A 27,365-nucleotide genomic window follows, 5' to 3' on the forward strand; every position below is an offset into this window, starting at 1 on the left:
AGGTATTGGTGTGTGTTTAAACAGATGGAATTACCATGCATCCATGGAGCCCGTGTCTTGTCCATTTGCACAGAGTGTGTTTCAACTCCTCAGACTCCCCAGACCCCTCCCGCACAGAGCTGACCACAGCGACAGACACACACAGAGGAGAGACTCAGGCCAAATCTACCCCTCCTGGCCTCCCAATAACCCCCCTCTCTGAACTGGCTCCATCCCTCTGCTCTCCTCCCCACTGAGAGCTGGTGTGTGTGAGAGGACTGGAGCAGCATCCAGGTGGGGGTGCAGGGGATCCCCAGGAGCTGTACAGCGCTCTGAGTGGAGTTGGAGGGTCCAGACAGGCGCTATAGAAGTGTGAGGGATTATTATTATTATTATTATTATTATTATAATAATAATAATAATACACGTCCACAGACTCACACACAAACTGGGGCTCCTGTGTGAGAGAGGAAACTGGGGTGCGTACAGGCAGGAGGAGAACAGCCTCAGTAGCTGACACCACAGATTAATCACCCCAGTGTCCTGGCCAAATTTCCCCCCTGGCCTTTACCCCTCATGGCCTCCTAATACCCCCCCTCTCTGAACTGGCTCCATCCCTCTGCTCTCCTCCCCACTGAGAGCTGGTGTGTGGGAGAGGACTGGAGCATCATCCAGGTGGGGCTGCACACTGGTGGGGGTAGTGGGATTCCCCCTGACCTGGGAAGAGCTCGGAGTGGAGGGTCCAGACAGGGGCTGTATAATGGTAAGAACTTCTCTTCTCCTCTTCTTATTTGAGTGAATAAGTGACAGAGGCAACATCTCCGGACCCCCGCCAGTCCTGCTGTTCTGCCCCGGAGCCTCGCTCTCTGCCTCCCTCTGCTGGACGGCCCGCAGAACTACATGGGGGCGGTGTGGGCGGAGCCGTGACAGCAGCCAGGGCAGAGGGCAGAGGGCAGAGGGCAGAGGGCAGAGGGCAGAGCCCCTGCTGTCGCACGCTTCATGTCTCGGGCTCAGAAGAAGCAGAAGAAGTGTCTAACGGCCTCACCTGCACGCACCCTCCTCTCTCTCCCCCTCCTCTCTCTCCCCCGCCAGCACCCTCCTCTCTCTCAGCCTCCTCTCTCTTACTCTCCTCTCTCTCCCCCGCCAGCACCCTCCTCTCTCTCCCCCTCCTCTCTCTCCCCCTATCAGCACCCTCCTCTCTCTCAGCCTCCTCTCTCTTACTCTCCTCTCTCTCCCCCGCCAGCACCCTCCTCTCTCTCCCCCTCCTCTCTCTCAGCCTCCTCTCTCTTACTCTCCTCTCTCTCCCCCGCCAGCACCCTCCTCTCTCTCCCCCTCCTCTCTCTCCCCCGCCAGCACCCTCCTCTCTCTCCCCCTCCTCTCTCTCCTCCTCCTCCTCTCTCCCCCTATCAGCACCCTCCTCTCTCTCAGCCTCCTCTCTCTTACTCTCCTCTCTCTCCCCCTCCTCTCTCTCCCCCTCCTCTCTCTCAGCCTCCTCTCTCTTACTCTCCTCTCTCTCCCCCGCCAGCACCCTCCTCTCTCTCCCCCTCCTCGCTCTCACCCTCCTCGCTCTCACCCTCCTCTCTCTCCCCCTCCTCTCTCTTACTCTCCTCTCTCTCCCCCGCCAGCACCCTCCTCTCTCTCACCCTCCTCTCTCAGCCTCCTCTCTCTCCCCCTCCTCTCTCTCAGCCTCCTCTCTCTCACCCTATCAGCACCCTCCTCTCTCTCAGCCTCCTCTCTCTTACTCTCCTCTCTCTCCCCCTCCTCTCTCTCCCCCTCCTCTCTTTCCCCCTCCTCTCTCTCCCCCTCCTCTCTCTCCCCCTCCTCTCTCTCCCCCTCCTCTCTCTCAGCCTCCTCTCTCTTACTCTCCTCTCTCTCCCCCGCCAGCACCCTCCTCTCTCTCCCCCTCCTCTCTCTCCCCCGCCAGCACCCTCCTCTCTCTCCCCCTCCTCTCTCTCCTCCTCCTCCTCTCTCCCCCTATCAGCACCCTCCTCTCTCTCAGCCTCCTCTCTCTTACTCTCCTCTCTCTCCCCCTCCTCTCTCTCCCCCTCCTCTCTCTCAGCCTCCTCTCTCTTACTCTCCTCTCTCTCCCCCGCCAGCACCCTCCTCTCTCTCCCCCTCCTCGCTCTCACCCTCCTCGCTCTCACCCTCCTCTCTCTCCCCCTCCTCTCTCTTACTCTCCTCTCTCTCCCCCGCCAGCACCCTCCTCTCTCTCACCCTCCTCTCTCTCCCCCTCCTCTCTCAGCCTCCTCTCTCTCCCCCTCCTCTCTCTCAGCCTCCTCTCTCTCAGCCTATCAGCACCCTCCTCTCTCTCAGCCTCCTCTCTCTTACTCTCCTCTCTCTCCCCCTCCTCTCTCTCCCCCTCCTCTCTTTCCCCCTCCTCTCTCTCCCCCTCCTCTCTCTCCCCCTCCTCTCTCTCCCCCTCCTCGCTCTCACCCTCCTCTCTCTCCCCCTCCTCTCTCTTACTCTCCTCTCTCTCCCCCGCCAGCACCCTCCTCTCTCTCACCCTCCTCTCTCTCCCCCTCCTCTCTCTCCCCCTCCTGTCTCGGGACGGCAGCTGTTGTTCTCTGGAGCACAGTGGCTGGAAGGCGTCTCTCACCTTTGACCCTGGGGCTGTGTCACAGACCGGGGGCCCAGGGGCGTTTCTTACCATCGCCCCCTCGTCTGCGGTCCGGACGGACGGGGACACCTGGGGCCCTGCAGGGCTTCTGCGCAGGGGGTGGCGACATCAGCTGCAACAACCTGGCTGGGCAGCTTGTTCCCCACCCCCACCCCCCTCTGTGTACAGTAGAGCCTCCTGTCCTGACTGGAGGAGCTCACCCAGCTGTGTCTGGAGAGAAGCCAGGGTATCGGCTTCAACCACAGGGCTGGGCAGCTTGTTCCCCACCCCCACCCCCCTCTGTGTACAGTAGAGCCCCCTGTCCTGACTGGAGGAGCTCACCCAGCTGTGTCTGGAGAGAAGCCAGGGTATCGGATTCAACCACAGGGCTGGGCAGCTTGTTCCCCACCCCCACCACCCTCTGTGTACAGAAGAGCCTCCTGTCCTGACTGGAGGAGCTCACCCAGCTGTGTCTGGAGAGAAGCCAGGGTATCAGCTCTCACAACAGGGCTGGGCAGCTTGTTTCCCACCCCCGCCCCCCTCTGTGTACAGAAGAGCCTCCTGTCCTGACTGGAGGAGCTCACCCAGCTGTGTCTGGAGAGAAGCCAGGGCAGCTTGTTCCCCACCCCCGCCCCCCTCTGTGTACAGGAGAGGCTTAGTTTGCTCTCGGTTTGAAGCCTGCTTTCTACGTGTGTCAGTTCTTCAGATAGTGACACCATCAGGAACGGAGAGCTGCGATGGAACAGACACACACCTGAAGAGCGCTTCCCCACCGCGGGAGAGGCTGGTGCCGCCCCCCGGCGGGCGACAGGAGTACTGAGTCTCTCCTGCCCCTGTCCGGGGCGACACCGGTCTCCAGTAAGTCGATACAGGGCACTGTCTCGCTCAAATTCCACACCTTTATTGTTTCTCAAGAAGGATTTTATCATGAACACGGCTGGCAAGCACACACAAACTGCTGGGACCACACCGGGGCCCTGAGGCAGACTGGGAGGGAAACTGGCCTGGCTGGTCTGGGGGGGGGGGGGGGTGTGTTCGGGGGTGATCTCTCCCTCTCTCTCTCTCTCTCTCCACGGACACCAGCAGTCCCAACGTTAAAAACATTGAAATCGCCTTAAAAAACGCCTTCGCCCAGTTTCACAACACTCCCCCGAGACAGAGGGGAGGGCGTGGACTCTGGCCAGCAGGGCGGCGCTGTGTGTGTGTGTGTGTGTGTGTGTGTGTGTGTGTGTGTGTTCGTGCTCTGTGAACAGAAGCACTCTAGCCAGCAGGGCGGTGCTGTGAGCGTGTGTGTGCGTGTGTGTGCGTGTGTGTGTGTGTGTGTGCGCTCTGTGGGCAGGTGCACTCTAGCCAGCAGGGCGGCGCTGTGTGTGTGTGTGTGTGTGTGTGTGTGTGTGTGTGTGTGTGTGTGCGCGCTCTGTGGGCAGGTGCACTCTAGCCAGCAGGGCGGCGCTGTGAGCGCGTGTGTGTGTGTGTGTGTGTGTGTGTGTGTGTGCGCTCTGTGGGCAGGTGCACTCTGGCCAGCAGGGCGGCGCTGTGAGAGAGAGTGTGTGTGTGTGTGTGTGTGTGTGTGTGTGTGTGTGTGTGTGTGTGTGTGTGTGTGCGCTCTGTGGGCAGGTGCACTTTGGCCAGCAGGGCGGCGCTGTGAGAGAGTGTGTGTGTGTGTGTGTGTGTGTGTGTGTGTGTGTGCTCTATGAACAGAAGCACTCTACCAGCAGGGCGGCGCTGTGAGAGTGTGTGTGTGTGTGTGTGCGCTCTGTGGGCAGGTGCACTCTGGCCAGCAGGGCGGCGCTGTGAGAGAGTGTGTGTGTGTGTGTGTGTGTGTGTGTGTGTGCGCTCTGTGGGCAGGTGCACTCTGGCCAGCAGGGCGGCGCTGTGAGAGAGTGTGTGTGTGTGTGTGTGTGTGTGTGTGCGCGCTCTGTGGGCAGGTGCACTCTGGCCAGCAGGGCGGCGCTGTGGCTGTGCTCAGGGGGCCGGAGAGTGGAGCGCGGGCTGGGGGGAGTGCTCTGAAGCGCTGGGGGGGGCCGCGGGGGGGCCGCTAGTTCCTCTCGCTGGACAGCGAGCTGGTGGGGGAGCTGGCGGTGCTGGGGTGCGAGTTGCCGTCGGGGGGGCCCAGCCGGGGGCGCACGGACAGCGAGGCCGGCGGCCGGATGTTCTTCCGGTCCTTCTCCGCCTCCAGGTCTTCGTCGTAGCGCTCGTCCTCCTCCTCCTCCTCCGTCTCGCTGTGGTGGGGCGAGGAGTGGCGGGACAGCGACGGGGAGGGGGGCACCGAGGCAGGGCGGGGGTACCTGAAGCCCTGCGCCTGAGAGACAGGGGGGAGCACTCATCAGACACCCCCCAAACACACACTGAGCCCCGGAGACACAGGGCACCCCCAAACACACAGTGAGCCCCGGAGACACAGGGCACCCCCAAACACACAGTGAGCCCCGGAGACACAGGGCACCCCCAAACACACAGACTGAGCCCCAGAGACACAGGGCACCCCCAAACAGAAAGACTGAGCCACAGAGACACAGGGCACCCCCAAACACACAGACTGAGCCCCAGAGACACAGGGCACCCCCAGTCACAGAGATTGACTCCCAGAGACACAGGGTACCCCCAAACACACACTGACCCCCAGAGACACAGGGCACCCCCAAACAGACACTGACCCCAAGAGACACAGGGCACCCCCAATCAGAGAGATTGACTCCCAGAGACACAGGACACCCCCAAACAGACACTGACCCCCAGAGACACAGGGCACCCCCAGTCACAGAGATTGACTCCCAGAGACACAGGGCACCCCCAAACACACACTGACCCCGAGAGACACAGGGCACCCCCAATCAGAGAGACTGAGCCCCAGAGACACAGGGCACCCCCCAATCGGAGAGACTGAACCCCCAAACACACACACTGAGCCCAAGAGACACAGGGCACCCCCAGTCACACAGACTGACCCCCAGAGACACAGGGCACCCCCAGTCACACACACTGACCCCCAGAGACACTGGGCACCCCCAAACACACAAACAGCCCCAGAGACAGACACGGAGACAACACCCTCACACAAGAGCCCAGATCAGACAGGAGGGCTCACAAGGAGACAGATTCACAACTGAAAGACAGACTCACAGTATTGGGTTCATGAGGCTCATAACTGTAAATCTCAGGGAAGGACTTTGCCAGGGCCATGTGACGAGCTGAAATATAATACTGAAAAAGAGAGAAATAAATGATTCTGTTACTGTAAAACAAATACTAAAGCCCTACAGGGAGCTGTACAGACTAGTGCTGAAAGACTAGAGGGAGCTGTCCTGTACAGTCTGGTGCTGAAACACTATAGAGAGCTGTCCTGTACAGAGCAGTGCTGAAACACTAGAGAGAGCTGTCCTGTACAGTCTGGTGCTGAAACACTAGAGAGAGCTGTCCTGTACAGAGCAGTGCTGAAACACTAGAGAGAGCTGTCCTGTACAGACTGGTGCTGAAACACTAGAGAGAGCTGTCCTGTACAGAGCAGTGCTGAAACACTAGAGAGAGCTGTCCTGTACAGAGCAGTGCTGAGACACTAGAGAGAGCTGTCCTGTACAGTCTGGTGCTGAAACACTAGAGAGAGCTGTCCTGTACAGAGCAGTGCTGAAACACTAGAGAGAGCTGTCCTGTACAGAGCAGTTCTGAAACACTAGAGAGAGCTGTCCTGTACAGAGCAGTGCTGAAACACTAGAGAGAGCTGTCCTGTACAGTCTGGTGCTGAAACACTAGAGAGAGCTGTCCTGTACAGTCTGGTGCTGAAACACTAGAGGGAGCTGTCCTGTACAGACTGGTGCTGAAACACTAGAGAGAGCTGTCCTGTACAGAGCAGTGCTGAAACACTAGAGGGAGCTGTCCTGTACAGAGCAGTGCTGAAACACTAGAGGTCACACAGTCTGTCTGCCCTTTCCCTGTCCCCTCCTCTCACCCTCCCCAGGTATCTCCAGTCCAGGAGGTCACTAAGCCTCTCGGTCCGGTTCCTCTGAATGATCCTCTGTCTGCGGCTCTGCTGACAGAAGGAGTAGAGGAAGGAGGTCAGCTGGTTACAGGACTCATCCACCCCTCTGAACCGCCGGTCCAGGATGTAGATACCTGAGGAAGAGGGCAGTGTCAGCAGGCGGAGAGCTGGGCTGGCCAGCAACAAGCCTGAATCAAACAGACAGGCATCTGAAGACGGCAAAGGAGAGCAGAAGTTCAGGAATAACGGAGGGAGAAAACTACAGGGGGAGACTCACCGTACGCAGACGGGTCTGCAATGTGTTCTTCCATAAAGCAGCCAAAACCGGACAGATTGGTGGAGACACTGGGGATCCCCATTACAGTACACTCAGCTGGAGAGAGAGGTTAATATATTCACTGACTGGACACTCCAGTACATTAACACTGCACTGAGAGAGAGAGGGGTTCATACAGACACACTGACTGGACACTCCAGTACATTAACACTGCACTGAGAGAGAGGGGTTCATACAGACACACTGACTGGACACTCCAGTACATTAACACTGCACTGAGAGAGAGAGGTTAATACAGACACACTGACTGGACACTCCAGTACATTAACACTGCACTGAGAGAGAGGGGGGTTAATACAGACACACTGACTGGACACTCCAGTACATTAACACTGCACTGAGAGAGAGAGGGGTTCATACAGACACACTGACTGGACACTCCAGTACATTAACACTGCACTGAGAGAGAGGGGTTCATACAGACACACTGACTGGACACTCCAGTACATTAACACTGCACTGAGAGAGAGAGGTTAATACAGACACACTGACTGGACACTCCAGTACATTAACACTGCACTGAGAGAGAGGGGGGTTAATACAGACACACTGACTGGACACTCCAGTACATTAACACTGCACTGAGAGAGAGGGGTTCATACAGACACACTGACTGGACACTCCAGTACATTAACACTGCACTGAGAGAGAGAGGGGTTCATACAGACACACTGACTGGACACTCCAGTACATTAACACTGCACTGAGAGAGAGGGGTTCATACAGACACACTGACTGGACACTCCAGTACATTAACACTGCACTGAGAGAGAGAGGTTAATACAGACACACTGACTGGACACTCCAGTACATTAACACTGCACTGAGAGAGAGGGGGGTTAATACAGACACACTGACTGGACACTCCAGTACATTAACACTGCACTGAGAGAGAGGGGGGTTAATACAGACACACTGACTGGACACTCCAGTACATTAACACTGCACTGAGAGAGAGAGGTTAATACAGACACACTGACTGGACACTCCAGTACATTAACACTGCACTGAGAGAGAGGGGGGTTAATACAGACACACTGACTGGACACTCCAGTACATTAACACTGCACTGAGAGAGAGGGGTTCATACAGACACACTGACTGGACACTCCAGTACATTAACACTGCACTGAGAGAGAGGGGTTCATACAGACACACTGACTGGACACTCCAGTACATTAACACTGCACTGAGGGAGAGAGAGGGGTTAATACAGACACACTGACTGGACACTCCAGTACATTAACACTGCACTGAGAGAGAGAGTGGTTAATACAGTTAACACAGCGCTGAACAGACAGGTACCTGGTGTGTATCCCCATGGTTCATAGTATGAGGGGAAGACACCCAAGTGACACCCCCTCACAAACTCCTCATAATCCATAGGGAGAAGAGGAGAAGTGGAAGACAGGAACTCAGGGTGGAAGATCACCTGAGAGAGAAAAGGATAAAGTCAGAAAGAGAAATGAGAAAGAAAAGGAAATGGAGATATCAGAAGACAGAACTATCAATTGAAAAAAGGATGTCAGGAAGAATCACTAGAGAGAGCTGTCCAGTACAGTCTGACACTGAAACACTAGAGAGAGCTGTCCTGTACAGAGCAGTGCTGAAACACTAGAGGGAGCTGTCCTGTACAGTCTGGTGCTGAAACACTAGAGGGAGCTGTCCTGTACAGAGCAGTGCTGAAACACTAGAGAGAGCTGTCCAGTACAGACTGGTGCTGAAACACTAGAGAGAGCTGTCCTGTACAGTCTGGTGCTGAAACACTAGAGAGAGCTGTCCTGTACAGAGCAGTGCTGAAACAGTAGAGGGAGCTGTCCTGTACAGTCTGGTGCTGAAACACTATAGGGAGCTGTCCTGTACAGTCTGGTGCTGAAACACTAGAGGGAGCTGTCCTGTACAGAGCAGTGCTGAAACACTAGAGAGAGCTGTCCTGTACAGCGTGGTGGTGAAACACTAGAGGGAGCTGTCCTGTACAGAGCAGTGCTGAAACACTAGAGGGAGCTGTCCTGTACAGTCTGGTGCTGAAACACTAGAGGGAGCTGTCCTGTACAGACTGGTGCTGAAACACTAGAGGGAGTTGTCCTGTACAGAGCAGTGCTGAAACACTAGAGAGCCGTCCTGTACAGACTGGTGCTGAAACACTAGAGGGAGTTGTCCTGTACAGAGCAGTGCTGAAACACTAGAGAGAGCTGTCCTGTACAGTCTGGTGCTGAAACACCAGAGAGAGCTGTCCTGTACAGTCTGGTGCTGAAACACCAGAGAGAGCTGTCCTGTACAGAGCAGTGCTGAAACACTAGAGAGAGCTGTCCTGTACAGAGCAGTGCTGAAACACTAGAGAGAGCTGTCCAGTACAGTCTGGTGCTGAAACACCAGAGAGAGCTGTCCTGTACAGTCTGGTGCTGAAACACCAGAGAGAGCTGTCCTGTACAGTCTGGTGCTGAAACACTAGAGAGAGCTGTCCTGTACAGAGCAGTGCTGAAACACTAGAGAGAGCTGTCCTGTACAGTCTGGTGCTGAAACACTAGAGAGAGCTGTCCTGTACAGACTGGTGCTGAAACACTAGAGAGAGCTGTCCTGTACAGAGCAGTGCTGAAACACTAGAGAGAGCTGTCCTGTACAGTCTGGTGCTGAAACACTAGAGAGAGCTGTCCTGTACAGACTGGTGCTGAAACACTAGAGAGAGCTGTCCTGTACAGAGCAGTGCTGAAACACTAGAGAGAGCTGTCCTGTACAGTCTGGTGCTGAAACACTAGAGAGAGCTGTCCTGTACAGAGCAGTGCTGAAACACTAGAGGGAGCTGTCCTATACAGAGCAGTGCTGAAACACTAGAGAGAGCTGTCCTGTACAGTCTGGTGCTGAAACACTAGAGAGAGCTGTCCTGTACAGAGCAGTGCTGAAACACTAGAGAGAGCTGTCCTGTACAGAGCAGTGCTGAAACACTAGAGAGAGCTGTCCTGTATAGTCTGGTGCTGAAACACTAGAGAGAGCTGTCCTGTACAGAGCAGTGCTGAAACACTAGAGGGAGCTGTCCTGTACAGAGCAGTGCTGAAACACTAGAGAGAGCCGTCCTGTACAGTCTGGTGCTGAAACACTAGAGAGAGCTGTCCTGTACAGACTGGTGCTGAAACACTAGAGGGAGCTGTCCTGTACAGAGCAGTGCTGAAACACCAGAGAGAGCTGTCCTGTACAGTCTGGTGCTGAAACACTAAAGAGAGCTGTCCTGTACAGTCTGGTGCTGAAACACTAGAGAGAGCTGTCCTGTACAGAGCAGTGCTGAAACACTAGAGAGAGCTGTCCTGTACAGACTGGTGCTGAAACACTAGAGGGAGCTGTCCTGTACAGTCTGGTGCTGAAACACTAGAGAGAGCTGTCCTGTACAGAGCAGTGCTGAAACACTAGAGAGAGCTGTCCTGTACAGTCTGGTGCTGAAACACTAGAGAGAGCTGTCCTGTACAGAGCAGTGCTGAAACACTAGAGGGAGCTGTCCTGTACAGACTGGTGCTGAAACACTAGAGAGAGCTGTCCTGTACAGAGCAGTGCTGAAACACTAGAGAGAGCTGTCCTGTACAGTCTGGTGCTGAAACACTAGAGAGAGCTGTCCTGTACAGAGCAGTGCTGAAACACTAGAGAGAGCTGTCCTGTACAGTCTGGTGCTGAAACACTAGAGAGAGCTGTCCTGTACAGAGCAGTGCTGAAACACTAGAGAGAGCTGTCCTGTACAGAGCAGTGCTGAAACACTAGAGGGAGCTGTCCTGTACAGTCTGGTGCTGAAACACTAGAGAGAGCTGTCCTGTACAGTCTGGTGCTGAAACACTAGAGAGAGCTGTCCTGTACAGAGCAGTGCTGAAACACTAGAGAGAGCTGTCCTGTACAGAGCAGTGCTGAGACACTAGAGAGCTGTCCTGTACAGTCTGGTGCTGAAACACTAGAGAGAGCTGTCCTGTACAGTCTGGTGCTGAAACACTAGAGAGAGCTGTCCTGTACAGAGCAGTGCTGAGACACTAGAGAGAGCTGTCCAGTACAGTCTGGTGCTGAAACACTAGAGAGAGCTGTCCTGTACAGAGCAGTGCTGAAACACTAGAGAGAGCTGTCCTGTACAGTCTGGTGCTGAAACACTAGAGGGAGCTGTCCTGTACAGTCTGGTGCTGAAACACTAGAGAGAGCTGTCCTGTACAGTCTGGTGCTGAAACACTAGAGAGAGCTGTCCTGTACAGAGCAGTGCTGAAACACTAGAGAGCCGTCCTGTCTCTCTCCCCCTGCACCTTGACTCTGTCCGAGGAGTTGTTGAACAGCCCTATTCTGCGGATGGAGGTGAGGATGGGGTCGGTGGAGTCGTCCAGCATGTTGTGGGTGCAGATGGGGGGCTGGCACTGCCTCTGTGTGCCGAAGATGGCCCTCTTCATCATGGTGAAGTCCTCCTTATCCAGCATCTTCGACACGTCTGGGAGCTGTCCCCTGAGAGAGGGGGACAAGACGGGGATCGACACTTCACCGAGAGAGTTACAGAACCACAACGCACTGCCACACCACCGCCTTCATCCCTAGAAATCAGATACAGATCAACGCCTCCGCTAACTGGATTCAACCGTCACCCAGCCAATTGTGTTTCTCCAGTTGGACAGGGGACACAGGTTACTCCCCGCACAGACTTCTGGGGAATGTAGTTCAGACAAGACCCTCCATCTTGCCTCCTGCTGCCCAGACCACGCGAGTCGTAGCTGCCATGTTCAGACCTTTCTGAATGTGTCAGGAAAGCAACTGGCTGTTATTGACTTGTATTGCTTTGGCAGCACTGGAATCATCTCTCAGGCCAACTGAAGTATTCTGAGACAGAGAGACAGAGAGACAGAGAGACAGAGAGACAGAGAGACAGAGAGACAGAGAGACAGAGAGACAGAGAGAGAGTAGAAACCAGGAGAAATGGACAGGCAGGGACAGAGAGACAGACGAGAGAGAGTAGAAACCAGGAGAGAGAGAGGGAGACAGGCAGGGACAGAGAGACAGACAGAGAGAGAGTAGAAACCAGGAGAGAGAGAGAGACAGGCAGGGACAGAGAGACAGACAGAGAGAGAGTAGAAACCAGGAGAGAGAGAGAGAGAGAGACAGGCAGGGACAGAGAGACAGACAGAGAGAGTAGAAACCAGGAGAGAGAGAGAGAGACAGGCAGGGACAGAGAGACAGACAGAGAGAGAGTGAGACAGGTAGGGACAGAGAGACAGATTTCCCTCAGTGTATCACACCGAGAGCCCTTCGTCGTCGCTGTCTCTCCCCGTCAGCCTGCAGGAGAGCAGTACTCACACCAGCAGGGACTCGTAGAGCTTCTTCCCAAACTTCTCCTTCACCGTGTTGGCAGTGTCCCTGCAGGGGGAGAGAGATCCCACTCTCAGTGGACAGGACACGCTGGGTGGAACACAGCACAGTGACACACAGGACCCTGCACAGACCAAACCCACCCGCGGGACTCTGCACAGACCACACACCCACCCGCGGGACTCTGCACAGACCACACCCACCCGCGGGACTCTGCACAGTGACACGCACACGCGCACGCACACACGCACGTGGGGCTCTGCACAGACCACACGCACACGCAGGACTCTGTGAATCTGCGGAAACTGGCCAGAACACAAACAACCAGGTGTTAAAATGTTAAAAAGTGTTCAGGCAATGGCCAATGGTACACAGAGATAGTGCAGACTGTCGCACGGACAGAGGGACAGAGGGACAGAGTACCAGAGCTGCTTGCGGACAGCCTGCCCCTTCAGCGTCTCCACGTTGAAGTTGTTTGTCCGGGCTGGCATGATGAAGAAGGCGATGACAGTCACCTCGCTGTGATTGACCTGCGGAGAGGGGACAGGACACTGGATCACACACTGCACAGCGCAGCACAGAGCACACAGTCCTTCAGACGCTGCAGCACAGAGCACACAGCCCTTCAGACACTGCACAGCGCAGCACAGAGCACACAGCCCTTCAGACGCTGCAGCACAGAGCACACAGCCCTTCAGACACTGCACACTGCAGCACAGAGCACACAGCCCTTCAGACACTGCACAGCGCAGCACAGAGCACACAACCCTTCAGGCACTGCAGCACAGAGCACACAGCCCTTCAGACACTGCAGCAGAGAGCACACAGCCCTTCAGACACTGCACACTGCAGCACAGAGCACACAGCCCTTCAGACACTGCAGCACAGAGCACACAGCCCTTCAGACACTGTACAGCGCAGCACAGAGCACACAGCCCTTCAGACACTGTACAGCGCAGCACAGAGCACACAGCCCTTCAGACACTGCAGAGCGCAGCACAGAGCACACAGCCCTTCAGACACTGCACACTGCAGCACAGAGCACACAGCCCTTCAGGCACTGCAGCACAGAGCACACAACCCTTCAGACACTGCACACTGCAGCACAGAGCACACAGCCCTTCAGACACTGCACACTGCAGCACAGAGCACACAGCCCTTCAGACACTGCACACTGCAGCACAGAGCACACAGCCCTTCAGACACTGTACAGCGCAGCACAGAGCACACAGCCCTTCAGACACTGTACAGCGCATCACAGAGCACACAGCCCTTCAGACACTGCAGCAGAGAGCACACAGCCCTTCAGACACTGTACAGCGCATCACAGAGCACACAGCCCTTCAGACACTGCAGCAGAGAGCACACAGCCCTTCAGACACTGCAGAGCGCAGCACAGAGCACACAGCCCTTAAGACACTGCAGAGCGCAGCACAGAGCACACAGCCCTTCAGACATTGCACAGTGCAGCACAGAGCACACAGCCCTTCAGACACTGCACACTGCAGCACAGAGCACACAGCCCTTCAGACACTGCACACTGCAGCACAGAGCACACAGCCCTTCAGACACTGCACAGCGCAGCACAGAGCACACAGACCTTCAGACACTGTACAGTGCAGCACAGAGCATACAGCCCTTCAGACACTGCACACTGCAGCACAGAGCACACAACCCTTCAGACACTGCAGCACAGAGCACACAGCCCTTCAGACACTGCAGCACAGAGCACACAGCCCTTCAGACACTGCACACTGCAGCACAGAGCACACAGCCCTTCAGGCACTGCAGCACAGAGCACACAACCCTTCAGACACTGCAGAGCGCAGCACAGAGCACACAACCCTTCAGACACTGCAGCACAGAGCACACAGCCCTTCAGACACTGCAGCACAGAGCACACAGCCCTTCAGACACTGCACACTGCAGCACATAAACGTACATCAAGCTCAATGTATATTAGCACAGTGATCTCCAGTGATCTCTGAGCAGCACAGCGGGACAGGACAGCGGGACAGGACAGCGGGACAGGACAGCGGGACAGGACAGCGGGACAGCACAGCGAGCTCGGGATAAACGAGTACACACCCTCAGTAAGTAATTCAGTCTGGCCAGGGCCTCCAGGAAAATATCAGCTCCTTTATTGGAGAATTCATAACGTCCGGCAATGAAGAGGAACAGAGTCTTGTCCAGGTTGAAGTCCAGGTGTCTGAGGAGACACAACGGGTTTTCTTCACTCAGGCACCAACACAAGTATAACCTGCCGTCTCCAGATCAGCACTGATCTCTCTGACAGGAGACTTGACACCCCCACAACTGTAGAGGTCAGTCTGCTGCTGATGGAGACACACAACAAGCTTCTTACATGCACGCACACACAAGCACGCAGAAACATGCACTCACACAGACACACATAGGGACACAAGCACACAATCGCATACAGACACACGAGGAAACAATCCCACAAAAGCACACACAGACACACACGAGGACACAAGCACACATAAGAACAGACAGGGAAACACACGAGGGCACAATCACACAAAAGCACAGACACAAGCACATAAAGTCACACAAACACACGAGGACACAATCACACAAAAGCACAGACACAAGCACATAAAGGCACACACACACACAAGGACACAACCACACAAAAGCACAGACAGACACAAGCACATAAAGGCACACAAAAAGACGAGGACACAATCACACAAAAGCACAGACAGACAAACACGAGGACACAATCACATACAGACACACACACACGAGGATACTATCACACAAAATTACACACAGGCACGCATGAGGTCACAATCACACACAGGGACACAGACGAGGGCCCCATCACACCCACACACAATCACACACAGGGACACAACCCCACTGAGAGCAGCCCTGTCGTGACCCCAGGCGTGACCTCTCGCACCCAAGACTCTCACCCCAACACCCAGCGTGGCTCGGGCCGGCGGGAGGGCACCCCCTGGTGGGGGGGGAGGGGAACAGGGGCGGTGCGGATAAGGACCCCGCTCAGCGGCGGTGTGTGCGTGCGTGCGGGGCGGGGTGATGGACCGGGCACCGGTCACTCACGGACCCGTAGAAGTGCCCCCGGATGAACTCCTGGATGCGGGCCTTGCTCTGGGCGTGCAGGTTCTGGAACTCGTGCACCGCCGAGAACTTCTTGACGTTGAGGCCGTTGGGGGTCACGATGTCTGCGGAGTGAGAGAGCTCAGACTGAACACCGGGCGCGTGGGGGGGGGTCTCAGGGACATTAACATACAGACACAAGGAGCATTACTGAGAGACAGGCTCACTGTCTGTTCCTCAGGCTGGGACAGGAGATCACACACTGTATTATTATTACTGAGAGACAGGCTCACTGTCTGTTCCTCAGGCTGGGACAGGAGATCACACACTGTATTATTATTACTGAGAGACAGGCTCACTGTCTGTTCCTCAGGCTGGGACAGGAGATCACACACTGTATTATTATTATTGAGAGACAGGCTCACTGTCTGTTCCTCAGGCTGGGACAGGAGATCACACACTGTATTATTATTATTGAGAGACAGGCTCCCTGTCTGTTCCTCAGGCTGGGACAGGAGATCACACACTGTATTATTATTATTGAGAGACAGGCTCACTGTCTGTTCCTCAGGCTGGGACAGGAGATCACACACTGTATTATTATTATTGAGAGACAGGCTCACTGTCTGTTCCTCAGGCTGTGACAGGAGATCACACACTGTATTATTATTATTGAGAGACAGGCTCACTGTCTGTTCCTCAGGCTGGGACAGGAGATCACACACTGTATTATTATTATTGAGAGACAGGCTCCCTGTCTGTTCCTCAGGCTGGGACAGGAGATCACACACTGTATTATTATTATTGAGAGACAGGCTCACTGTCTGGCAGGTGTGGGAATCTCTCTCACTCACCTGGTTTCCTCTTCAGCAGGTTCTCCGCCTCGATGGCTGTGATCTGGGAGACGGTGGTGAAGACGTGAGCACAGTGCACAGCTGCCCTCTCTATACAGTATCGGTGATAGATCTGTCTGTCCCCAGCCTCCTTGTCCACATTGAACTGAGGGACAGAGAGAGAGAGGGGTTCATACAGACACACTGACTGGACACTCCAGTACATTAACACTGCACTGAGAGAGAGAGGGGTTAATACAGACACACTGACTGGACACTCCAGTACATTAACACTGCACTGAGAGAGAGAGGGGTTAATACAGACACACTGACTGGACACTCCAGTACATGAACACTGCACTGAGAGAGAGAGGGGTTCATACACACACACTGACTGGACACTCCAGTACATTAACACTGCACTGAGAGAGAGAGGGGTTCATACAGACACACTGACTGGACACTCCAGTACATGAACACTGCCCTGAGAGAGGGACGCACGGTGTTGAGGTTGTTGTAGAAGTCCACATTGCCAGCGCAGAGGTACCGGCCCAGCAGCGTGGCGTGGGTGGTGAAGATGGTGGCCACGGGCAGCTTGCGCTTTCGAGAGAGGACGAGCCCAACGCCCGCCAGCCACTCGTGGAAGTGGGCAACGATGTGGGGGGTCTCTTCGCACTGGGCAGCAAACTGAGAGAGAACGAGAGAGAGGGGGGTCATACACAGAGAGAGAGAGGGGTTAATAATGACAGAGAGAGAGACGGAGAGGGGTTAATACACAGAGAGAGAGAGGGGTTAATAATGACAGAGAGAGAGAGAGGGAGAGGGGTTAATAATGACAGAGAGAGGCAGAGGGGTTCATACACAGAGAGAGAGAGGGGTTCATACACAGAGAGAGAGAGGGGTTAATAATGACAGAGAGAGAGAGAGGGAGAGGGGTTAATAATGACAGAGAGAGGCAGAGGGGTTCATACACAGAGAGAGAGAGGGGTTCATACACAGAGAGAGAGAGGGGTTAATAATGACAGAGAGAGAGAGGGAGAGGGGTTAATACACAGAGAGAGAGAGGGGTTCATACACAGAGAAAGAGAGGGGTTAATAATGACAGGGAGAGAGAGGGAGAGGGGTTAATAATGACAGAGAGAGAGAGGGGTTAATAATGACAGAGAGAGGCAGAGGGGTTCATACACAGAGAGAGAGAGGGGTTCATACACAGAGAGAGAGGGGTTAATAATGACAGAGAGAGAGGGGGAGAGGGGTTAATAATGACAGAGAGAGGCAGAGGGGTTAATACAGAGAGAGAGAGAGGGGGGTTAATAATGACAGAGAGAGAGAGGGGTTAATCCACAGAGAAAGAGGGAGAGGGGTTAATAATGACAGAGAGAGAGGGGGCTTAACACACAGAGAAAGAGGGAGAGGGGTTAATAATGACAGAGAGGGGGGGATTACTAATGACACAGAGAGGGCGGGGGGTTAATAATGACCCAGAGAGGGGCATATACACACACAGACAGAGAGAGGGGTTAATAATGACAGAGAGAGAGGGGGGTTACTAATGACACAGAGAGGGCGGGGGGTTACTAATGACCCAGAGAGGGGCATATACACACACAGACAGAGAGAGGGGTTAATAATGACGGAGAGAGAGAGGGGCTAATAATGACACAGAGGGGCATATACACACACAGAGAGGGTGGGGGGTTAATAGAGGGAGAGGGAAGTTCATACAGACACAGGGGAGAGTAAAGACACAGAGAGAGTCTAAGAGAGCCTACTACACATACTGTAGATCAGTACAGGGCATCAGCAACTCTCAGAGAACCCAGGCGCAGGACCCACAGGCGTCCTGATCGTGCCCGTGTATAATTCACTAAAAACCAGCCTCTGCTTCTCTCGTTACTCCTCACTACACGTCTTCCTCCCTCCTCTCTCCATCACTCTCAGTTTCAGTCGGGTCACTTTCGTGATGAACGTGCCCCAGACCCCCTGCCTCATTTCCACCGCATCATCTGAGCTAACCGAGACCGGGACCCAGACTGGAGATTTCCGGGAGTCCAGGGAGCGCCTGACTGGAATTCCTGGCCAAGTCTCCCACCTCCCCCAGCAGCCAGGCGGTGAGGAACCCGAAGAGCACAGCGTCGTTGGCGTCACGATCGAACCAGGGGACCCCGATATTGCAGGTCTCCCACAGCTCCTTCTTCCAGCGGTCCAGCGACCAGGCAGTGAAGGCCACATCAATCAGGATCACATAGGGGCTCCCCTCAATCAGCCATCGGCCGAAATACACCTGAAGAACAGGGGTACAGGGGTTCATACAGACACACTGACTGGACACTCCAGTACATTAACACTGCACTGAGATAGAGAGGGGTTCATACAGACACACTGACTGGACACTCCAGTACATTAACACTGCACTGAGAGAGAGAGGGGTTCATACAGACACACTGACTGGACACTCCAGTACATTAACACTGCACTGATAGAGAGAGAGGGGTTAATACAGACACACTGAGTGGACACTCCAGTACATTAACACTGCACTGAGAGAGAGAGGGGTTAATACACACACACTGACTGGACACTCCAGTACATTAACACTGCACTGAGAGAGAGAGAGGGGTTCATACAGACACACTGACTGGACACTCCAGTACATTAACACTGCACTGAGAGAGAGGGGTTAATACAGACACACTGACTGGACACTCCAGTACATTAACACTGCACTGAGAGAGAGAGGGGTTCATACAGACACACTGACTGGACACTCCAGTACATTAACACTGCACTGAGATAGAGAGGGGTTCATACAGACACACTGACTGGACACTCCAGTACATTAACACTGCACTGAGAGAGAGAGGGGTTCATACAGACACACTGACTGGACACTCCAGTACATTAACACTGCACTGATAGAGAGAGAGGGGTTAATACAGACACACTGAGTGGACACTCCAGTACATTAACACTGCACTGAGAGAGAGAGGGGTTAATACACACACACTGACTGGACACTCCAGTACATTAACACTGCACTGAGAGAGAGAGAGGGGTTCATACAGACACACTGACTGGACACTCCAGTACATTAACACTGCACTGAGAGAGAGGGGTTAATACAGACACACTGACTGGACACTCCAGTACATTAACACTGCACTGAGAGAGAGAGGGGTTCATACAGACACACTGACTGGACACTCCAGTACATTAACACTGCACTGAGAGAGAGAGGGGTTAATACAGACACACTGACTGGACACTCCAGTACATTAACACTGCACTGAGAGAGAGAGGGGTTCATACAGACACACTGACTGGACACTCCAGTACATTAACACTGCACTGAGAGAGAGAGGGGTTCATACAGACACACTGACTGGACACTCCAGTACATTAACACTGCACTGAGAGAGAGGGGGGTTAATACACACACACTGACTGGACACTCCAGTACATTAACACTGCACTGAGAGAGAGAGGGGTTCATACAGACACACTGACTGGACACTCCAGTACATTAACACTGCACTGAGAGAGAGAGAGGGGTTCATACAGACACACTGACTGGACACTCCAGTACATTAACACTGCACTGAGAGAGAGAGGGGTTCATACAGACACACTGACTGGACACTCCAGTACATTAACACTGCACTGAGAGAGAGAGGGGGGTTAATACAGACACACTGACTGGACACTCCAGTACATGAACACTGTGCCATTGATGTGCCACTTGCGTCTTGACAGGGGGAGGCAGATTCATGCTGGACATAAACACGACTTCACACAAACTCTGCCGAGAAGCAGGGAAGGAGACGAAGGGGGCAGGAGCAGAGTCACGAGGGGCAGAGGTGACATCGATACCCTGCGCGTGCAGCTGTCTGTGTCTCACAGTGACCCAGCAGCTCTGTCACTGAGCTAATATAGCACAGTAACCTTTGCAGAGAGCATTCCAGCACCCAGCCTTCCTGCCCAGGAGGGGGGTGGGGGTCCCTGCTCCACAGCGCCCCCTCGCCTCAGTCAGGCACAGCGGGGGAACTGCACCAGCCTCTCTTCCACAGGGGTGAGCAGTCCTCCCACCTGGGACCCCAGTCCGGCCTCGTCATCGATATCCGGGGGTCTGTCTGACTCAGCTGTGACACACCTGTTGCTCGAACCCGAGCCCAGAGCTCTGCTCCACACCGCTGACACCCCTGCTGCTCGAACCCGGGCCCAGAGCCCAGAGCTCTGCTCCACACCGCTGACACCCCTGCTGCTCGAACCCGGGCCCAGAGCCCAGAGCTCTGCTCCACACCGCTGACACCCCTGCTGCTCGAACCCGGGCCCAGAGCCCAGAGCCCAGAGCCCAGAGCCCAGAGCTCTGCTCCACACCGCTGACACCCCTGCTGCTCGAACCCGGGCCTAGAGCCCAGAGCTCTGCTCCACACCGCTGACACCCCTGCTGCTCGAACCCGGGCCCAGAGTCCAGAGCCCAGAGCTCTGCTCCACACCGCTGACACCCCTGCTGCTCGAACCCGAGCCCAGAGCCCAGAGCCCAGAGCTCTGCTCCACACCGCTGACACCCCTGCTGCTCGAACCCGGGCCCAGAGCCCAGAGCGCAGAGCCCAGAGCCCAGAGCTCTGCTCCACACCGCTGACACCCCTACTGCTCGAACCCGGGCCCACTGACCTTGCAGCCCTGGGAGTTCATCTTGTCCAGGGTGCGCCGCAGCGCCGCAGTGGGCGGCTCGATCAGCTCCACCTGCGTGCGCACGCTGTGCTCGAAGTAGGGCCCCACCAGGAAGTAGCTCTCCCCCCACTCCTCGGCTGTGAGGCGCGCCTTCGTCTGGATCACCGTGTAGATCCCGCCCACTGGGAGAGAGACAGGGGGTCACAGAGAGACAGGGGGGTCACACACAGAGAGAGAGAGGAGAGACAGGGGGGTCAGAGAGAGAGAGAGAGAGAGGAGAGACAAGGGGGTCACACAGAGAGAGAGAGAGAGAGAGGAGAGACAGGGGGGACACACAGAGAGAGAGAGAGGAGAGACAGGGGGGACACACAGAGAGAGAGAGAGAGAGAGAGAGAGAGAGAGAGAGAGAGACAGGGGGGACACACAGAGAGAGAGAGAGAGAGAGAGAGAGAGAGGAGAGACAGGGGGGACACACAGAGAGAGAGAGGAGAGACAGGGGGGTCACACAGAGAGAGAGAGAGAGACAGACAGGGGGGTCACACAGAGAGAGAGAGACAGACAGGGGGGTCACACAGAGAGAGAGAGACAGACAGGGGGGTCACACAGAGAGAGAGAGAGAGGAGAGACAGGGGGGTCACACAGAGAGAGAGAGAGGAGAGACAGGGGGGTCACACAGAGAGAGAGAGAGGAGAGACAAGGGGGTCACACAGAGAGAGAGAGAGACAGACAGGGGGTTCACACAGAGAGACAGGGGAGTCACACAGAGAGAGAGAGAGATGGGGGTTGACACCCTGCGAGAGAGACAGTGGGTCACACACACCCAGAGAAAGAGACACAAGGGGGAGACTGAGGATTGAAGGGGCTGAACAGAGACAGGGACATACAGGACACGACTGGACACTGACAGACAGGCACGACAAAGACAGGCACACAGACCCTTATTGGCCACCTCCCAGGCGATCTCGAAGAGCACAGCGTTCTCCTGGTCGAACTCCTCGTCCCACTCGTCCACCCCAAACAAGGAGGTGACCGACAGACTGCGGGTCAGCGGCATCCTGGCCTGGGGGGACACAGAGAGACCCTGAGCGGGCGGGGAACGGCAGGCAGGCAGGCAGGCAGGCGCCGGACACCCGCGGGGTCCTCGTCCGGGGTCCTGACCGAGCCAGGGCATGTATAATTCACCAGCTCCTCTCTGAATAATACATGCCCACGGCCAGCCCTCTTCAATCCATCACCAACTGAAACAACATGAGCCACTAGCTGCAGTGCACCTGGGCTCCTTCAATTACTAAGGGTCAGGAAGGAAGAGGTGGAAAATGTTCCCCTCTCTCTCCCTGTGTCTCCTGTCCTCTTGTGTGTGTTTATTACTGAGGGATTCTCTGTGATCTCCTCTCTCTCACTGTGTCTCCTGTCCTGTTGTGTGTTTATTACTGAGGGAGTCTCTGTGATCTCCTCTCTCTCCCTGTGTCTCCTGTCCTCTTGTGTGTGTTTATTACTGAGGGATTCTCTGTGATCTCCTCTCTCTCACTGTGTCTCCTGTCCTGTTGTGTGTTTATCACTGAGGGACTCTCTGTGATCTCCTCTCTCTCACTGTGTCTTCTGTCCTGTTGTGTGTTTATTACTGAGGGATTCTCTGTGATCTCCTCTCTCTCACTGTGTCTCCTGTCCTGTTGTGTGTGTTTATTACTGAGGGATTCTCTGTGATCTCCTCTCTCTCACTGTGTCTCCTGTCCTGTTGTGTGTGTTTATTACTGAGGGATTCTCTGTGATCTCCTCTCTCTCACTGTGTCTCCTGTCCTGTTGTGTGTGTTTATCACTGAGGGATTCTCTGTGATCTCCTCTCTCTCACTGTGTCTCCTGTCCTGTTGTGTGTGTCTATCACTGAGGGACTCTCTGTGATCTCTCTCTCACTGTGTCTCCTGTCCTGTTGTGTGTGTTTATCACTGAGGGACTCTCTGTGATCTCCTCTCTCTCACTGTGTCTCCTGTCCTGTTGTGTGTGTTTATCACTGAGGGACTCTCTGTGATCTCCTCTCTCTCACTGTGTCTTCTGTCCTGTTGTGTGTTTATTACTGAGGGATTCTGTGATCTCCTCTCTCTCTCCCTGTGTCTCCTGTCCTCTCAGTCACTTGTCTTCAAGTCCTGATTTCGAACAGGCCCAGCTGCAGGGAAAGGCGAAGAGGAGCAGTGTGGGAGTCTGACAGGAGAGAGGGGGACAGAGAGACGTGCAGCTACACACGACTGATGAGACCACAGAGGAAGTCACACTGACACTGACACCACACACAGCCAGCTCTCTGTTCCTGCTGCTGCTGCTGCTGCTGCCATACTCCAGCACTGCAGGCACAGAGCAGTGATACACACAGCCCTGCACACTGCTGACACAGAGCAGTGATACACACAGCCCCGCACGCTGCAGGCACAGAGCAGTGACACACACAGCCCCACACACTGCAGGCACAGAGCAGTGACACACACAGCCCCACACACTGCTGACACAGAGCAGTGATACACACAGCCCTACACACTGCTGACACAGAGCAGTGATACACACAGCCCCACACACTGCAGACACAGAGCAGTGACACACACAGCCCTACACACTGCTGACACAGAGCAGTGATACACACAGCCCCACACACTGCAGGCACAGAGCAGTGATACACACAGCCCTGAACACTGCAGACACAGAGCAGTGATACACACAGCCCTGAACACTGCAGACACAGAGCAGTGACACACACAGCCCTACACACTGCAGGCACAGAGCAGTGACACACACAGCCCTACACACTGCTGACACAGAGCAGTGACACACACACAGCCCCACACACTGCAGACACAGAGCAGTGACACACACAGCCCTACACACTGCAGGCACAGAGCAGTGACACACAGCCCTACACACTGCTGACACAGAGCAGTGACACACACAGCCCTACACACTGCAGACACAGAGCAGTGACACACACAGCCCTACACACTGCAGACACAGAGCAGTGACACACACAGCCCCACACACTGCTGACACAGAGCAGTGATACACACAGCCCTACACACTGCAGGCACAGAGCAGTGACACACACAGCCCTACACACTGCTGACACAGAGCAGTGACACACAGCCCTACACACTGCTGACACAGAGCAGTGACACACACAGCCCTACACACTGCAGACACAGAGCAGTGATACACACAGCCCCACACACTGCAGGCACAGAGCAGTGACACACACAGCCCTACACACTGCTGACACAGAGCAGTGACACACACAGCCCTACACACTGCTGACACAGAGCAGTGACACTGTGGACACACTGCTGACACAGAGCAGTGACACACACAGCCCCACACACTGCTGACACAGAGCAGTGATACACACAGCCCTACACACTGCTGGCACAGAGCAGTGATACACACAGCCCCACACACTGCTGACACAGAGCAGTGATACACATAGCCCTACACACTGCAGACACAGAGCAGTGATACACACAGCCCTACACACTGCTGGCACAGAGCAGTGATACACACAGCCCCACACACTGCAGACACAGAGCAGTGACACACACAGCCCCACACACTGCAGACACAGAGCAGTGACACACACAGCCCCACACACTGCTGACACAGAGCAGTGATACACACAGCCCCACACACTGCAGGCACAGAGCAGTGACACACACAGCCCTACACACTGCAGACACAGAGCAGTGATACACACAGCCCCACACACTGCTGACACAGAGCAGTGATACACACAGCCCTACACACTGCAGGCACAGAGCAGTGACACACACAGCCCTACACACTGCTGACACAGAGCAGTGACACACACAGCCCCACACACTGCAGGCACAGAGCAGTGACACACAGCCCTACACACTGCAGGCACAGAGCAGTGACACACACAGCCCTACACACTGCTGACACAGAGCAGTGACACTGTGGACACACTGCAGACACAGAGCAGTGACACACACAGCCCTACACACTGCAGGCACAGAGCAGTGATACACACAGCCCTACACACTGCTGACACAGAGCAGTGACACTGTGGACACACTGCTGACACAGAGCAGTGATACACACAGCCCTACACACTGCTGACACAGAGCAGTGATACACACAGCCCCACACACTGCAGACACAGAGCAGTGATACACACAGCCCTACACACTGCTGACACAGAGCAGTGACACACAGCCCTACACACTGCTGACACAGAGCAGTGACACACACAGCCCCACACACTGCAGGCACAGAGCAGTGATACACACAGCCCTACACACTGCAGGCACAGAGCAGTGATACACATAGCCTTACACACTGCAGGCACAGAGCAGTGACACTGTGGACACACTGCAGACACAGAGCAGTGACACACACAGCCCTACACACTGCTGACACAGAGCAGTGATACACACAGCCCTACACACTGCTGACACAGAGCAGTGACACTGTGGACACACTGCTGACACAGAGCAGTGATACACACAGCCCTACACACTGCTGACACAGAGCAGTGACACTGTGGACACACTGCAGACACAGAGCAGTGACACACACAGCCCTACACACTGCTGACACAGAGCAGTGATACACACAGCCCTACACACTGCTGACACAGAGCAGTGACACTGTGGACACACTGCTGACACAGAGCAGTGATACACACAGCCCTACACACTGCTGACACAGAGCAGTGATACACACAGCCCCACACACTGCAGACACAGAGCAGTGATACACACAGCCCTACACACTGCTGACACAGAGCAGTGATACACACAGCCCTACACACTGCAGGCACAGAGCAGTGATACACACAGCCCTACACACTGCAGGCACAGAGCAGTGATACACACAGCCCTACACACTGCTGACACAGAGCAGTGATACACACAGCCCCACACACTGCAGGCACAGAGCAGTGATACACACAGCCTTACACACTGCAGGCACAGAGCAGTGATACACATAGCCTTACACACTGCAGGCACAGAGCAGTGATACACATAGCCCTACACACTGCTGGCACAGAGCAGTGATACACACAGCCCCACACACTGCAGGCACAGAGCAGTGATACACACAGCCTTACACACTGCAGGCACAGAGCAGTGATACACACAGCCCTACACACTGCAGACACAGAGCAGTGATACACACAGCCCTACACACTGCTGACACAGAGCAGTGATACACACAGCCCCACACACTGCAGGCACAGAGCAGTGAAACACACAGCCCTACACACTGCTGACACAGAGCAGTGACACACACACAGCCCTACACACTGCTGACACAGAGCAGTGACACTGTGGACACACTGCAGACATAGACCAGTGATACACATAGCCCTACACACTGCTGACACAGAGCAGTGATACACACAGCCCTACACACTGCAGACACAGAGCAGTGACACACACAGCCCTTCACACTGCAGGCACAGAGCAGTGATACACACAGCCCCGCACGCTGCAGGCACAGAGCAGTGCCACACACAGCCCTGACACAAGGTCATGAGCTCCAGCAGGACGGAGAGACAGGAGATGCGAGTCTCCACCGCGCCGCATCAGGACCGAGCCCGCCGGAAATCCGCGAGTACGCTCGCTATGACTCGGCCCCAGAGTCCGGAAGCCCCCCGCAGGCACGCTCGCCACTCGGGCCCCATGCAGACGGACCCCCGGATCAGGAGAAACCAAGGCAACGAAACACACACACCTCTCCCTGCCTGTCTCCTTCCGCGCGCAGCCACTGGGGAACACAGACCCCAGCTCGCCCCGAAAATCACTCACACAGCCGCAAGCGCTTCGACACCAGGAAGGTCAGGCAGCGACAGGCGGGGGGGTCGAAGCTCTTGCTTCAAACTTACCTCCGTTGCGTTAGAGGTCCGAGCAATCAGAACCGTTTCATCTGTTGCAACCAGTCCATTCTGGGAAACTGAGGAGAGGCGAGGGGGCGGGGGCCTCGCTCGCGTCCGGGGCTCCTATTGGCCTTCCGGACGTCAGTCAATCTGAGTGACGTTGCGGGACAACGGTAGGCACGCAGCCGAGGCCCCTCCCCCCCCCACTGGGCGTGGCCAGGACGAGTCGGCAACACCCCCTTCCGCATTAGCTCTTCGCCACACAAGACACGCCCCCCCTCCGGGAGAGCCCTCAGCAAGCGATTGGCCGAGGTGCCGGGCGCCGGGGGCGGGACGCGCCCTAGAGAGCGGCTCCCATTGGCGCAGGCGGACGCCGCTCCCACGGCAGCCCGTCGCCATGGCAGCGGCGGGGGAATGTTGACCCGCGCGGAACGTGAGCCGGGCTGACATTTAAAGGGGAAACGGGAAGTTTATTTTTAATTTGCGTCGGAGGTCAAGAAAGTTCAAGGAGGAAAAAGAGAACGTGACGGGTTTCACGATTACAGGCAGCTGCCTGTCCATTATATCTCTGCTCTGTCTTTCCATGAGCCTCCCCCTCTCTCTCCCTCCCTGTGTCCCCCCGCCCCTCTGACCCCCCGTCTCTGCACCCCTGAGCCCCCAGAGAGCCGGGCTGAGGTCCGAAGAGCTGTCCTGTAACT

At 55.4% G+C, this 27,365-nt stretch overlaps 1 protein-coding gene and 2 long non-coding RNA genes across 6 annotated transcripts; 2 read left to right on the forward strand and 1 right to left on the reverse strand.

The window, feature by feature from the left end:
• The first annotated feature begins 575 nt into the window (after positions 1 to 575).
• On the forward strand, positions 576 to 4,057 carry LOC148654346 (uncharacterized). 2 transcript variants are annotated; one of them, XR_015941353.1, is made up of 3 exons: positions 576 to 742; positions 3,274 to 3,744; positions 3,915 to 4,057. It is a non-coding gene; the product is annotated as an uncharacterized LOC148654346 (long non-coding RNA). The 2 variants fall into 2 exon arrangements; XR_015941352.1 differs by having other exon boundaries at positions 581 to 742; positions 3,274 to 3,838; positions 4,014 to 4,057.
• Positions 4,058 to 4,385: 328 nt separating this feature from the next.
• Positions 4,386 to 26,817, reverse strand: gys1 (glycogen synthase 1 (muscle)). 3 transcript variants are annotated; one of them, XM_088646278.1, is made up of 16 exons: positions 26,677 to 26,817; positions 21,732 to 21,855; positions 20,796 to 20,977; positions 18,214 to 18,405; positions 16,623 to 16,808; positions 16,143 to 16,287; positions 15,296 to 15,413; positions 14,290 to 14,410; positions 12,625 to 12,731; positions 12,190 to 12,249; positions 11,154 to 11,346; positions 8,194 to 8,320; positions 6,829 to 6,924; positions 6,522 to 6,685; positions 5,699 to 5,779; positions 4,386 to 4,877 (listed from the first exon to the last, which is right to left on the reverse strand). In XM_088646278.1, the coding sequence occupies exons 2-16, from the start codon at positions 21,847 to 21,849 to the stop codon at positions 4,614 to 4,616; spliced, it is 2,154 nt and encodes a 717-aa protein (XP_088502404.1). In that variant the 5' UTR covers positions 21,850 to 21,855; positions 26,677 to 26,817; the 3' UTR covers positions 4,386 to 4,613. The 3 variants fall into 3 exon arrangements, with proteins under 3 accessions (XP_088502404.1, XP_088502405.1, XP_088502402.1); XM_088646279.1 differs by having other exon boundaries at positions 26,600 to 26,719; XM_088646276.1 differs by lacking the exon at positions 26,677 to 26,817 and adding an exon at positions 26,526 to 26,670.
• Positions 11,604 to 11,864, forward strand: LOC148654348 (uncharacterized). The gene is made up of 2 exons (XR_015941358.1): positions 11,604 to 11,710; positions 11,743 to 11,864. It is a non-coding gene; the product is annotated as an uncharacterized LOC148654348 (long non-coding RNA).
• Positions 26,818 to 27,365: the final 548 nt, after the last annotated feature.

The sequence above is a fragment of the Lepisosteus platostomus genome, chromosome 9 (assembly GCF_059453375.1).
Source record: "Lepisosteus platostomus isolate fLepPlt1 chromosome 9, fLepPlt1.hap1, whole genome shotgun sequence".
NCBI classification, from domain to species: domain Eukaryota; kingdom Metazoa; phylum Chordata; class Actinopteri; order Semionotiformes; family Lepisosteidae; genus Lepisosteus; species Lepisosteus platostomus.

What these genes read in the sequence shown, in the direction of transcription:
- gys1 (XM_088646278.1), bottom strand. Translation starts at nt 21,849, where the DNA reads ATGCCGCTGACCCGCAGTCTGTCGGTCACCTCCTTGTTTGGGGTGGAC. An exon ending in TGAACTCCCAGGGCTGCAAG is followed by an intron (nt 18,406 to 20,795) that starts GTCAGTGGGCCC and finishes CCTGTTCTTCAG; the next exon opens with GTGTATTTCGGCCGATGGCT. An exon ending in ACCATGGGGATACACACCAG is followed by an intron (nt 6,925 to 8,193) that starts GTACCTGTCTGT and finishes CTCTCTCTCCAG; the next exon opens with CTGAGTGTACTGTAATGGGG.